This window comes from Ichthyophthirius multifiliis (assembly GCF_000220395.1).
Source record: "Ichthyophthirius multifiliis unplaced genomic scaffold scaff_1120509251243, whole genome shotgun sequence".
In the NCBI taxonomy this organism is placed as follows: Eukaryota; Ciliophora; class Oligohymenophorea; order Hymenostomatida; genus Ichthyophthirius; species Ichthyophthirius multifiliis.
In genome coordinates this window covers 46507-60493 of record NW_004086064.1, presented here as the reverse complement: position 1 = coordinate 60493, position 13987 = coordinate 46507, and the positions used below count along the sequence as shown (strand labels likewise).

Below are 13987 nucleotides of genomic sequence, written 5' to 3'. Positions count from 1 at the left end.
CAAATATTTTTCTAATACAACTTGTTAACAAATGTTAGTTTAATAAATATTTATTTTAAATTAATTTAAATTTAAAATGAAAATATATAAAATAATAATATATTTTAGTAGACTTTTTAATTTATTTATATTTAACGACGAAAATTTTTTATTATTACCAATCATAATTAAAAAAAAAGAAGAGAAAATATAACTTTCTAAAAAAAATTATATAAAACATATAATTTTATTTAAAATTAAATAAATAATAATAAAAAAAAAATGCATTCCATTAACTAAAACAATTAATAACCCTAAAATAATAATAACAATAATAATAATAATAACAATAATAATAATGTTCCTTAACCAAATTTTAATGATTAAATGAATCATCCAATGTCTCAACCAACTGGATCTTTTACAACAGCCCCTGCTCACCAATATTTAAATTAACCAGGTCAATTTCTTCCTCCAAATGCATTATTGCAACCTCCACTTGTTTAATCATAAGTAGTTGCTCAACCTTTAGTAGCTTCTGGTGTTCGTGTGATGCCTTAACCAGTAGTAACATAATAATTAATATAGTAACCTATAGTATCTTAAGTAGTGTAATAGCCAGTAGTATCTTAAGCAGTATTGTAACAACCAGTAGTATATTAATCTTCATTACAACGCGAAGTAATAAAAGGAGAATCAAGAATCGAATACGTTCCGTATGAAAAGGTAATGGTTGAATACGAAGCAGTCCAAAGAACAGAATACGTCCCAAAAGAAAAAAGAGTTACTGATTACTATGCTGTCGAATATTAAACTGAATACATTCCTTAAGTATACTAAGATCGCTATATTGAATATATTCCTTAAGAAAGAGTCTAAGAAAGAGTTGAATACTAAGCAATAGAAAAATAAATAGTTCATTAACCTGTTCAAGAAGTAGTCTAATAATAAGTACAATATGTCACCTAACCTGTCCTAACTTAATCTTAGGTTATAGTTTAATAACCTGTTGTCTAATAATCTTATGTTGTATAATAACCCGTAGTATAAAATTATGTATAATAATAACCTATAGTTTCTAATATTGTATAGTAGCCTGTTGTTACATAAAGTGTTGTATAATAACCTCATATAAGCACTTCTGTTGTAAGAAATGTCCCTGCATTTGGAGGAGTATCTAATCAACTTAGTAATAATTTACCTGTTGGTACAATTAGAGCATCTGCTTATAGACCCACCGGAAGTACTGTCCTCTCAGGATAGATGATGAATAATTCATTAGCTAATAGTAAAGTTCCGCCTAAAAAAGAAAAAATGAGCTTACTAGAAAAAATATTTGAATGAAAAAGAATTTATATTTTACATTTATATTCTAAGATAAAAAAATATATATAATTTATCATATATATATTTTTTATATTATTTTATTTTTATTTTCACAAATTAAAATATAATGATTATAATTAAAAATATTAAATTAATATGTAGAAAAATAAATATATATATAAATCTATAAATATATATATATATATATATATTATTATATATATATATCAGTGTTTTTATTGACATTTTTTACATATTTAAATTGTTATAAATTATCAATATATTTTTATTTTAATTTATTTTCATTTACATATAATATTTTTATTTTTAAAAAAAATAATTATAATATTTATAAAATATAATAAAATTATTTTTATAAATGGAAATAGAAGAAAATTAATCTAAAACATTTGCACAATTAGGTTTTAAAATCCCTTAGTACTAATTTAAATAAGTATATGATGAGCTAAAAAAAGCATTAAAAACCGTAAATAAATAAAAATTTCATCATATTTTATAACCTTAAAAATATATATAATGAACAAAAATATACAAGGAAAATTTACAACTTAGGAAAGTAGAAGAAATAACATAAAAAAATGTAAAAAAATTTTAAAATATATATTATATATTTTAAAATTAAGATAATTGAAAATTTTATTAATAATTAAAATACAAATACTTAAAACATCTAAAAGAATGATTATATATTTATTAATTCTATAAATGTTAACGAGCTATCTTCAACAGAATAAGCGTTCTACTATTCTTATGAGCAAAATAGAAGGATATTAAATGATAAGTATAAAATAAAAAATAAATAATATTACTTTTAACCATTATATTTTATTATATTTTTTTGTTTTTTTTTTACAAAAAAACACAATCTACAAAAAAAAAATGTCAGAAAAAATTGATTTTGTCATTTATTTTATTGATTATTTTAAATATATCACAAAAAAAATTAAAAAAAACGCTTCTAAAAATAATATATAAACAAAGAAAAAATTTCGAAAAATAAAAACCATTTTAAATACAATATTTTTTTCATATTATTAATTCAATAAAACAAAACAAATATTTATATTTAATTAATTTTTTTTTTTACTAAATTTAATATATTTATTCAAATTTTATATAAAAAAATTTATATTTTTTTATTTTTTTTCTAAAATATATAATTATATTATATTATTTAAATATTTTTTTAATTTAAATAGTGAATCTCAAATATAAAAAAGTAATCAATAATAGCAGATAAAATAAGTTGATTAAAAATACAAAGTCCTTAATAATTAGTAGATTTTAAATTGTTAACCCTAAAATTAAAAATAAACTCCTATTAAAAAAAATTATTAAGAAGCAGAAAAGATTAATATCTAAAAGCATGAAGAATAACTAATTGAAGTAATTGATAATATTAACATTTAATAACCAAAGATAGATATAAATGAACCAGTTGTTTTAAGTGAAAACATTACTGAAAGATTTTGTAAATGTAAAAAATTATATTAAGGTGAGTTAATGATTAATTGTAATAATGAGCATTGTCCTATTAAATGGTATCACCCTAATTGTGTTGGGTTTACAGATTGTGATAGAGAATAATTAGAAGCTATTTAATTTACTTGTGATGATTGCTAATAATTAAATAAAGATAACTTTAATAAATAAAAATAATTAAATTGTTAGGCAAGAAAGAAGAAATGATTATTTTTTAATTGAAAAATCATATATACTAATATAAATAGATTGAACATATATATATTTAAATTTAATATAATTTTAATTTTTAATTTTTCTTTTTTCTCGTAAAAGTTAAAAATAAAAAATTGTTTATATATAAAATATTAATTTTTTACTTAATTATTTTAATAAAAATTTTTGTCTCTTTTATATATATTAATTTTGAATAATAGTAAATTAAAAAAATATATAAGAATATAAAAATAAGTAAAAAAAGAATAATAAAAATATTTAAAATTATAATAATTAAATTTTAGAATTATTCTTAATTCAGTTTTATCATTAAATAATATTTTCTTTAAAATTATATACATTTATATATTTTATATATATTCATTTATTTTTAATTATATTTAAATTACATAAATTTGTTAAAAAAATTAATTTTATTGTCTTAAAAAATAAAATTGCTTCAAATAAAATGTTAAAGATATATTTTAAATAAGGAGTTTATAAAATTATTCATAGAAATTTAAATTTAAATAAACTTTATGATTATATTTTGAATAACTTTGATGATATTTAATAACCATAAAATTTTGCTTTTTATTATAAAATTAAATAATAGTATAAATAAATATAAAATGATTAAGAATTAGATTTTATACTACAAGATAAAAAATGTTCAAAACTATTTTTTAAATAAACAAAAGTAATCACTAAAAACTAATAATATAATATATATGATTTTTCAAATATGCTTTAAATACTTAATAATATTTCTTTACCTGATAAATATGATTATATTATAAAAGATGAAACAGATAAGTATATATAAAGTTAATATTTTATACAAAAAAATAATATTAACTAAGAATAGGAGTAAATATTTATTGAATTTTGATTATGATAAAAACAATTAAATTATGTTTATTACAAATAATTAAAAATTAATTAATTTAACTAATATATTTTTGTATTTTTTAGTTTTTTAGAAATATTTTTATTGCTTGATATATTTCAATATGTATTATTTATTTTTTTATAATATTGATAATTAAAAAAAGAGTATATATTAGATTTATATATTTTATATTAATATTTAATAAATTAAGAAGCATTTTATTTTGATAAATAATTATTTTAAACTTAATTTAAAAATACTATTTAAAGATTAGTAAAAAAAAAATAGCCATTAAAAATATGATTTTAAAATTAACTATTAATTATTATAGTAAATAAATTTCATATTTTTAATTTAAAAATAATATAACTAACTATATTTTACAATTAAAATAAAAAATAATAATCAGTTTTATTTTAATAAAAAAATAATAAAGAAAAAAAAAATAATAATAAAAATATATAGATATATATATATATATATAATATATATTTTATATTTTTTTATATTTAAAAATTTAATAAATTTATTATATATACTTTAATTTTTAATTATAAATATTTATTTTGCATTTTTTATAACCACTTTTAATGTTATCTATTTAAAAAATTTTATAAATACAATTTAATTAATATTTTTTTTGTTTATATATTTATATTTACATATCTATTTTTATATATGCAGCTGAAGAGTATAAATTTTTTTTACAAAAAAATTATTTACTATTTAAATTCAAAGTTTAAGAAATAATAATTATAATATATATTAAATAATTAAAATTTTTATAATTTTTATATAAATTCTAATGAAACTAAATTATTTGTTTTTGAAGAAAGAAGAAATCTTCATATCTTATACATTTAAATTTTACTCATTATTAAGGTTATCTTTAATTCTTTCTGACTTCTAGATAATTTTACTTGTTAAAGGGATAATTTTTTGTATATACCTAAAAAGTTTGTGAATTATTACAATAGTAATAAACTACTCTTTAGTTTGCTTATTAAAAAATCTATTCTGCATTTATAAAAGGATAGTTTTATTTTATAATTTTGAGTTTGAATTTCTAAAACTATTATCATTAAATTATGGTTTTAAATTAATACTTATAAAAATTGTAAAAAAAAAATTGAAAAATAAAAACATAAAAATTAAATTAAATTAAAATAAAATAAAATATAAAATTTTAAATCAATATTAATATTTGAATAATTAAATTTTTATTTAATCCATATATTTTTCCATCCTACAACTCAATAAGGCATTGTAGCTAAAAAACTCCATATAATTTATGGGTTCAGTCGGATACACACTGTATGGTATATTAAATAAAAAAATAAAAATATAAGATATAATACATACTTCAATACAAAAAAATAATTTTTAAAAAACAATATTTTTATTTATAATATTTATATATATTTATTTTAAAATTTTAAAATTTTAAATTAAAATATTTCACATTTGAGATGAAAATATATTTGTATATTCTAAATCCTCAAAATCGCGATTCAAGAAAAGCAGTAGAAGTGGAACTACAGAACAAGTCATCGATTGTATCTAGAAGATCTAATAATTTTAACAATCCGCACCAACGGGTTCTTCAGAGGAAAAATTAAAACCCTTGGCGCGATAGGCACATCTGCCTTAGAAAGATGGAGCGGCAGTATTGATTTACAAAATGCCTCTGTACCGCCTATAGAATTAGACTCTTTAAAGTATGTAGCGTACTACATGCAGGACAGAGTAATATCCAATGTTTTGCCACCTCGAAATCATATATCCCGAAAAATATGAGACCAGTCAAACAAATTCATAATCATTAAATCATACGTCTCATATTGCGACAGCAGACTCTTTTAAGATACCCAAAAATAACTATTCTTTTTTAATAGTATTTATTTATATTATATTAAATATATATTTTTTAATAAAATAATATTTAATTTTATTTTTATTAAATATTTATTTTTTCTATTTAATTTTTTATTAAATAAATATTTATAAAAAAGTTATAGTTTTTTTGCTAATACAAAAAGTTTTTTATTTCGATATTAAATTTTTATTTAATAGGATATTGATATAATTTTATATTTATGAATAATTTATTATCTAAGTTAATTTTATTTTTAAATTAATATTAATATTTTAATTCTAATAATAATAAAAAATATTTGATTCAAATAAATATTTTTTTTGGTTAATAGTATATTAAATTATTTAATTTTAATATAATATTTTTACTCAGATCTTGAACTCTTTATGAAATATATAATATGCTCATTATTAAAGATTTTTATTGTGAAACTTAAATCAGCCAGCTAGGTTCACTTTTCTAAAGGTTCGAACTAACTAGTATTGATATGTTATTATTAAATATTTAATTTAATTATTTATACTTTTATTAAAATTAAAAAAAAATTATTATATTTTAAAGTTTTTATAAAAAATACATTTAAAATAACGTAATTTTATATTTTTTTGATGTTATAGAAATCTAAATTAATATATATTGTAATAAATTCGATAATCTACTATATTTTTATTTATATTAGAATTTGATTTGTTAATAATATATTTTTTATAATAATTCATATTAGTTTTTTTAATTAATATATATTGATGATTTTATAAACCAATTTTTTATTTTATTTTATAAATTTATATGAAAATATGTTATTCAGAAATCATAAATATATTATAAAATGAGAAATACATTATAAATATATAAATTTTAAATAATAATATTAATTTTTGTTATAAAAAAATTAATATATGATTTTAGCAATTTTTTTTTTAATTTCTATGAAAAAAATATATAATCAGGTAACTTTAAAATATTTATTAGACAAAAATAAATTAAAATTTGAATTATATATATATATGATATTTTTTTCCCATTATAAAAAATCAATATATGCTATTAAAAAGGGCTAATAAAATTAATATTATGACATTTTAAACTATTTATAATGCATTTATTATATGATTATATTCTTATATTAATAAAAATTTTGTTAGCATTTCTTAATTATATTTTATTAAACATTTTAAGCAAATTCTTAAATTTTTTGTAATTGATATATACTTTTTTTTTATATCTTGTTGTTTTTCCATTTCTATTAACAAATTATTATTCTATTTTGAATATTTTTTGCATTTTTGGCATATTTTATCATTAATTTTGATTATTTAATCATATGAAATTTTTAATTTTTAGTAAATTAAATGTAATTTTAATTTTTAAAATATAATTAAGCAAATTATTTTAAATTTATATTTAAACTTAAATGTATTTTTAAAAATTGATAATTAATAGGTACTTAATTATTATATTGAAATCATTTATTTAATATTCAACATTATATTATATTTAATTTTTTTTTTTTAGCTATATTAAATTTTTTAAAAAACACTAATATCTTTTTTTATCTTATATCAATTTTTTTTTTAAAAAATAATAGATATATATTACTGTAATATAAGTTTTTTTATTTACATTTAATTATATTAAAACCCTTTCATAAAAAAAAGTGGTGTTTCTATTTTTTTCTCATTTTTTATTATTGATAATATTATTCTTTTTAATTTATTATTATATAAAATTTAATATTTTTAATAAAAATTAATTAAAGATATGATTTATATTTAATTATATTATTACTAATTCTTATAATTATATCTATTATATTTTAAAAAAATATTAATATATGTTTATTATTATATTATATTTATTTTTTTTAAAGCTGGAATATAAATTAAAATCTTATTAAAAACATATTATTTTTTATACTAATTTCAATTTTATATTATTTTCTCTTTCCTTTTTTTAAAATTTTTATATTAATTTCTTTTTTTTAATAACAGTTTATTAGATAAATAATTATCTATTTTCTATTGTATAACCTAACATTAAATTTACACAGGATATTTTTAATAGTTTTTCATTTTATTGACTGTTCATATTTATTAAATTATATATACTTGTATTGATATATTCTTTTTTAAAAAACTTTTTTAACATAAATACCAAAAACAAATTATTATTTTAAAAAATAAGAAATACTATTTTTAATTATCATAACTAAACAATAGTTTCGCAAAAAAAGCTTATTATTTATGTAAAGAAAAAATAAAATTTAAATTAAGCATGTAATTTTATTATTTTCATAATGTTTTTTTATTTTTTTCAAAAAATAAGATGAAACAAAAAGAAAGGAGGGAGGGAAGAAAAAAGAAAGAATAGTATTAAAAAATTGTCTATATTTATTTATGACTCAATTTTGTTTAAAAAATATATAATATTCCAATATATATATATGATTTTTTTTTGTTTAAGTTATCAATGCTTTTATCGTTTTTGTTAAAAAATATCTTTTTGTTATTTATATTAAAAATATACATTAAATTAAGTATGTATAATTTAATAACTCTAATGGACTGTTAAAATTTTACCCAATAATTATTGAAAGTATTCAGAATAAATTTAATAATAGGCTGAAAAATAAATTGTATTTTTTTTTTCCTATATCTTTGCTAATTAAATTAAACTAATTATTAGAAATTTTTTAATTTTTTATAATTAATTTTTTCAAATATTAAATATCCTTTATAATATATTGTTATTTTAATAAATAAAAATAAATTTTTTGTCATATTATTCAAAAAGGCTTTATTCCAAATTCGATTTAAGAATTACAAGCCTTTAAAAACAATCTGTATTTATATTTTAAATTATTAGATATTTATCAATTTTCGGTCAAATTATATTTTTTCATTTGTATAAGTTTTAGTTATTTTTTGACAAGGATATTTTCTAATTCGGAGAATAAATCAGAAATAGAGTAAATATATAGATATATTTAATGCCAATATTTTTACTTCAAAGCAAGTAATATTTTATTATCATTTCATTTATATATATTTTTTATTATTCTTTTATACAATTTTTTATTTTTTTTCTTTTAAATTATGTCAAAAATAAATATTTATAAGATAAAGATTTTATTGTTTAAGAAAATTTATAGATAATAGTTTTCCATAAATAGTAATTTATTTTGTCAGAAATTTGTTAATTTTCAAAATAAAATTAATAATATATTTAAAAAAAAAATCTATAAAGTAATACATTATATATTTATTAATATAATATATTTAGAATGAAATATTCTGAGAATAAAAGAAAATATTAAGATTTAATTTTGAAAATACATTAAATTTATAAAAATAATTTAAATTTGTTGAATATTAAAAGAATTAAGTTAAAATCATTTCAAAATTGTTTATTTTCTCTTAATAAAATAAAAATATTGTATTCATAAAAATAATGCATATAGAAGAATATGATATACAGTTTTACAATAAATTTTTATTTTTGTAATAATATGGAGGATAGTAATATTTAGTAATTATTATAATTATAAATTGATATATAATTGATTAAATATTAAAATATAAAAACTTAAATATAAGCTAACAATTCTAAGTAAATATAAACTGAAATATATAAAAAATTCTAAGTTTATGAAATTCTTGAATTAAAATATACTGAGAAATATTTAAAACAGTAAGATCGACCTATAAAAATGTTAGTATTAATATTTGCAATACATTTGTAGAATTCTATTATTTTTTTTAAAAAAAAAACCATAAAAATTTTAATAAAATCATTTGAACTTTATTAAATTATAATGAAAATAGTGAAAACACCAATATAAAATAATAGTTTCTTTTAAATTACTTTTATAAAAGTTTGATTTATAAATTTATAATATATAAATGTAATAAATATATTATGAATATCAGTCCTCAAAATTATTCATGAAAAAGTATATTAAAAAATATTGTTCAATAAAATTCATTTTATAACATAAAAAAATCTTATTAATAAAAAAAAGTTAAATACATAAAAAGAAATAATATATATATATAAAGTTATATAAATAAAAACTCTTAAATATAATCTTAAAAAATTAATTATAAGTATATTTAATAGGAAAATTTGCCACTCTTTATCAAACTTTTTTAATCCAAGCAGCCTTAATCGCAATTTTTTTTTTAAATTAGGAAAAACGACTTATCAATTTTATCTTAGGCTTTAACTAATAAAAATAAACTATGTAAAAATTATTTTTTTAATTAGCTATCTTCATTTATTTTAAATAAAATTGGAATCTTTATGTTAGTTTATATACTTTTAAAAAAATATAATTGAATAAATTTATAAAATTTAGTAAATAATATAATTATATAAATTCACTAACAGCATGCGAAATTTATTACATTATATTAATCAAATTTATAGAAAAATATAATATATATTATTATTTATTTGATAATTATCTAAAAATAATAAAGTTATAATTTAATTTTACAAAATATATATAATTAAAACTTTTTTTAATAATTATTATAAATATATTTTAATTAATTATATATTATTAATATATATAATATATTATTAATTATAAAATATAAATTATATATTATAAATTATTAATGAAATATTAAATTATTTTAAAATTTTATAAAAATTTTGAAAATATCTATATGTTTTTTAAAAAAAATAATAATTATATTTAATTATAATCTTTTTTTTATGTTTAAATATTATTATTTTTTATTTTAATATTTTTAAATAAGTAATTTGAAAATTAAAATAATAATTTTATTGAAATAAATGATTTTTCATTTGAAATGTAATTAAAAATAAATTTTTAGTTTAAAATAAAAAACAATAGTTTTCTTTATCCAAAAATATTTATAAAATATATAAATGAATATTCTTTTGAAATAAAAATGCCGATAAAATTAATATTTGCAATTAGAAATTAAAAAATAAATTCATACATCAATAATAAACTTTTTCTTAAATATAAAAGAAAAAGCTAAAGAATATATAAAATTTTAAATAATAATTGGAAGAATAATATTAATATGATTTAAATAAAACCAGAAATATGAAAATAGCAAAAACAAAAATATTTTAAATAAATTAATCAAAATATTAAAGAAACGAGCTAAAAATATAAATGAATAAAATATTTTAATACATAGAAAATATATTAATCTATATTCGTTGAGCCAATATATTACTAAATAAGAAAAATCAAACCTTTGTTAAATTTAGAAAATTCTTATTTTCTATTTAAGTTAATATATAAAATTATAAGCAAATATATTCAAATAATATGGGTTAAAAATAATTATCTTGTTTAAAGAAATTTATAATTTAAAGCAAGATTTTTAATTAAACAAAATTTAACGACATAATTAACCCCCTAATATTAATAAATAATTCTTACAAAATATTTTTTAAGTAAAAAGTATTAAAATATTTAAATATTTAATTTTAATTATAAATTATTTTTAATGATATTAACAAAATCAAATTAATTAATACAAATGCTTTAATTTTAATTTATTTTTATTTAATGATTTAAAAAATAAAAATTATTTAATTAATCCTAATGAATATAACAGATAAAATATATTATATGAAATTTTGAGTCAGTCCAAAAAAAAAATATTAAAAAATTTATTAATTTAAAGCATATTTCTCAATATCGAGAAATTTATGATATTAAACTAAAAATATATATTTCTTTTTATAAAAATAACTATTTGTGAAAATTTAAAAATATAAAACAATATTTTAGCGGAATATATATAGATTATACTTTCTAGGATAACTAATTTCTAAAACATAGGCACTAAATACAAGCTTGTGTAAAATATATAAATTTATTAAAATGCTAATATTTATATTCTTTATTATATATTAATATAAAATAATATATTTTGTTTAAGATAATAATCATAAATTAATAAGAATAAATATTGTTTTATTATATTTATTCATCTGTACTTTTTTTACAAAAAAAAGAAGAGAAAAATGTATAATAAGTATTTTTAAAAAAATAATACAACTAAATTAAAATAGTTCGATATTTAAAAAAGATATATTAATTTATCTATATCCATAAACTAAATATATTTGCTAAAATTAAATACTAAATATATAATTTTATAATTCCTTTATATATATAAAAAATTAATCATAAAAAAAAATATAAACTAAATAAAAAAATAAATGATCACTTTAGAAAACATATTAAATATATACTAAAACATAATATAAGATTAAAACATATTAGCTAACGGTTAATAGTATTTAAATTCATATATAGAGTCTGACCCATAATTTATAGTCAACTCAATAAAACTACTAAAATATCCTAATCTTGATAACAAAACAAAAAAATATATAACATCATTATTAAAAAATATATTATATTATCATTATGATTAAAATCCGTAAATAATAGACCAAGCAGCTCAAATACGGTAAGAGTTAATACTTTCAACCGAAAATTAAGTATAAAACTCTGATGTTTTACAAAGCTTAGTAATAAACAACTATAAGAATAAATTTATTACAAAAAACAAAAAAAAGGGAGATTTAATAAGCTTTATAATGATAAGAGATGGCATGAATTAATGGAAAGATCCAATAAAAAATTTAATAATAAGAAATTTAAGTGAAAATACATTAGAATTTTTTTGCTAAATATATAGTAAAATGGACTACCGTATAAATTTGACAGCTTCCTGTTTATTTGATAAATTATTATAAGTTTTATAATAAACAAAAGACAGTATATCATTACAAAAAGGACTTATTTTATATTATTTATGTTTGAAATCATTTTCTTTTGCCGAAGGAGCAGATGATGATTTACTAAAGGAATGTTTAGATGAAACATATGTTCATTTCATGCAATATTTTTTTAGTTTATTAGTAAAAATTGAAATATAAAATTAATTTTTGGTTTTGAAAATTTTAAATTTATTCATGAAAGACTTTCCAATATATTCTTAAAATATAATAAGATAAAACTTAAAATTATTGTTTTAGCAATTCGAAGTTTTTTAGGAGAAAGCCTTGGCTTAATAAAAAGATGAAGATGAAAATGATCAATAATACGAAGAAAATTTATAAAAATACCTCGATTAAGAAATTGAAATAGAATATACTAACTAAATTCAATTATTAATAAATGAGAGTGTAAATACTCTTGAAATTTTAATGGAAGAAGAAGACGAAGAAATCTAAAAAACAATTTTAAATTATTTAATTTCATTCTGTTTTTTATAAAAGCATAAAGAGTAATTATTCTATAATGATCCTTTATAATATTATTAGGAAGAATTTCCAGAAAAAGATGAAGAAATAAATACTATAAGACATAAAATAGTCTAAATAATCTAAAAAATGATTGAAAATAATTAAGAAATTTCATAAAATCTTTTATTTATTATAGAAGATCTTTTTTTATTCAAAAATAATTTCTTACCATAAATGAATAATATTTTTTTGAAAAAGGAACTCTCGCTTTTTTTGATTTAAAATTCCCCTTAATTCTTATAAAATGATTGCCTTTTTAAAAATCTTTTATTTGATTTTTCTTCAAATTTCTTATAGTTAAATTAAATTATTCTTTCTAGATTTTTGCGATGTTTTAGTCTTTATTTAAATCCTACTTAACCTTATTTAAATTCTCTTATAGAATTTTTACTTCAAATTTTTTTAGATAACAGATTTATAATTGCTACTAAGCTCTCTGCTATTGTTTGTTTTGGATAAATTGCATAAAAAAAAGAACTTTAAGGAAATTAGATAGGTCAAAATGCTAAATATATAGCTTAACTTCTACTTTAATGTTTTTCTTTAAATAAAAGTTCTATTTTTGTTGAAAACATAGCTTTTATATGTCAAAAGTACTAAGATATTTCTATATAAATAACACTTGAGGGAAGTGAATTTTTATTTTAGATTTTTTCATAATAATAAAATTTGCCAGATTTTCAAAAATAAATGTGTTTTTTAGTAGAGATATTAATATAAAATGAACAAGGATTTAATTTATTATTATAAAAATTTGAAAGTTATATAAATAATATAATCCTTATTACAAATTAAATACTAAATAATAGTTTTACTAAGAAAATAAAAGAATAAGATTTAGGTTAGATATGTGTATTTATAATTAATTATTTTTATAAATATACAATTTATATTTTTGTATAAAT

General features: G+C 15.2%; 1 protein-coding gene across 1 annotated transcript, besides 28 other annotated features; it reads left to right on the top strand. All coding sequences in view use genetic code 6, as the record gives it.

Annotated features, from left to right (window-relative positions):
- Positions 1–11: part of a microsatellite that runs on past the window's edge.
- A 250-nt stretch (positions 12–261) lies between these two features.
- IMG5_166970 (hypothetical protein) lies at positions 262–1323 on the top strand (the record flags this gene model as incomplete). The annotated part of the gene is made up of 1 exon (XM_004030091.1): positions 262–1323. The coding sequence occupies one exon, from the start codon at positions 262–264 to the stop codon at positions 1321–1323; it is 1062 nt and encodes a 353-aa protein (XP_004030139.1).
- Positions 276–327: a microsatellite.
- Positions 298–339: a microsatellite.
- Positions 585–642: a microsatellite.
- Positions 1324–1475: 152 nt separating the features above from the next.
- Positions 1476–1533: a microsatellite.
- Positions 1534–3242: 1709 nt separating this feature from the next.
- Positions 3243–3288: a microsatellite.
- Positions 3270–3314: a microsatellite.
- Positions 3315–3355: 41 nt separating this feature from the next.
- Positions 3356–3395: a microsatellite.
- Positions 3396–4352: 957 nt separating this feature from the next.
- Positions 4353–4387: a microsatellite.
- A 616-nt stretch (positions 4388–5003) lies between these two features.
- Positions 5004–5038: a microsatellite.
- A 4-nt stretch (positions 5039–5042) lies between these two features.
- Positions 5043–5081: a microsatellite.
- Positions 5082–5834: 753 nt separating this feature from the next.
- Positions 5835–5868: a microsatellite.
- Positions 5869–6461: 593 nt separating this feature from the next.
- Positions 6462–6516: a microsatellite.
- Positions 6517–6579: 63 nt separating this feature from the next.
- Positions 6580–6628: a microsatellite.
- A 535-nt stretch (positions 6629–7163) lies between these two features.
- Positions 7164–7198: a microsatellite.
- A 1591-nt stretch (positions 7199–8789) lies between these two features.
- Positions 8790–8850: a microsatellite.
- Positions 8818–8866: a microsatellite.
- Positions 8867–9088: 222 nt separating this feature from the next.
- Positions 9089–9134: a microsatellite.
- A 1160-nt stretch (positions 9135–10294) lies between these two features.
- Positions 10295–10344: a microsatellite.
- Positions 10299–10360: a microsatellite.
- Positions 10304–10393: a microsatellite.
- Positions 10321–10395: a microsatellite.
- Positions 10324–10391: a microsatellite.
- Positions 10325–10391: a microsatellite.
- Positions 10325–10395: a microsatellite.
- A 72-nt stretch (positions 10396–10467) lies between these two features.
- Positions 10468–10524: a microsatellite.
- Positions 10525–11108: 584 nt separating this feature from the next.
- Positions 11109–11146: a microsatellite.
- Positions 11147–12151: 1005 nt separating this feature from the next.
- Positions 12152–12200: a microsatellite.
- Positions 12201–13987: the final 1787 nt, after the last annotated feature.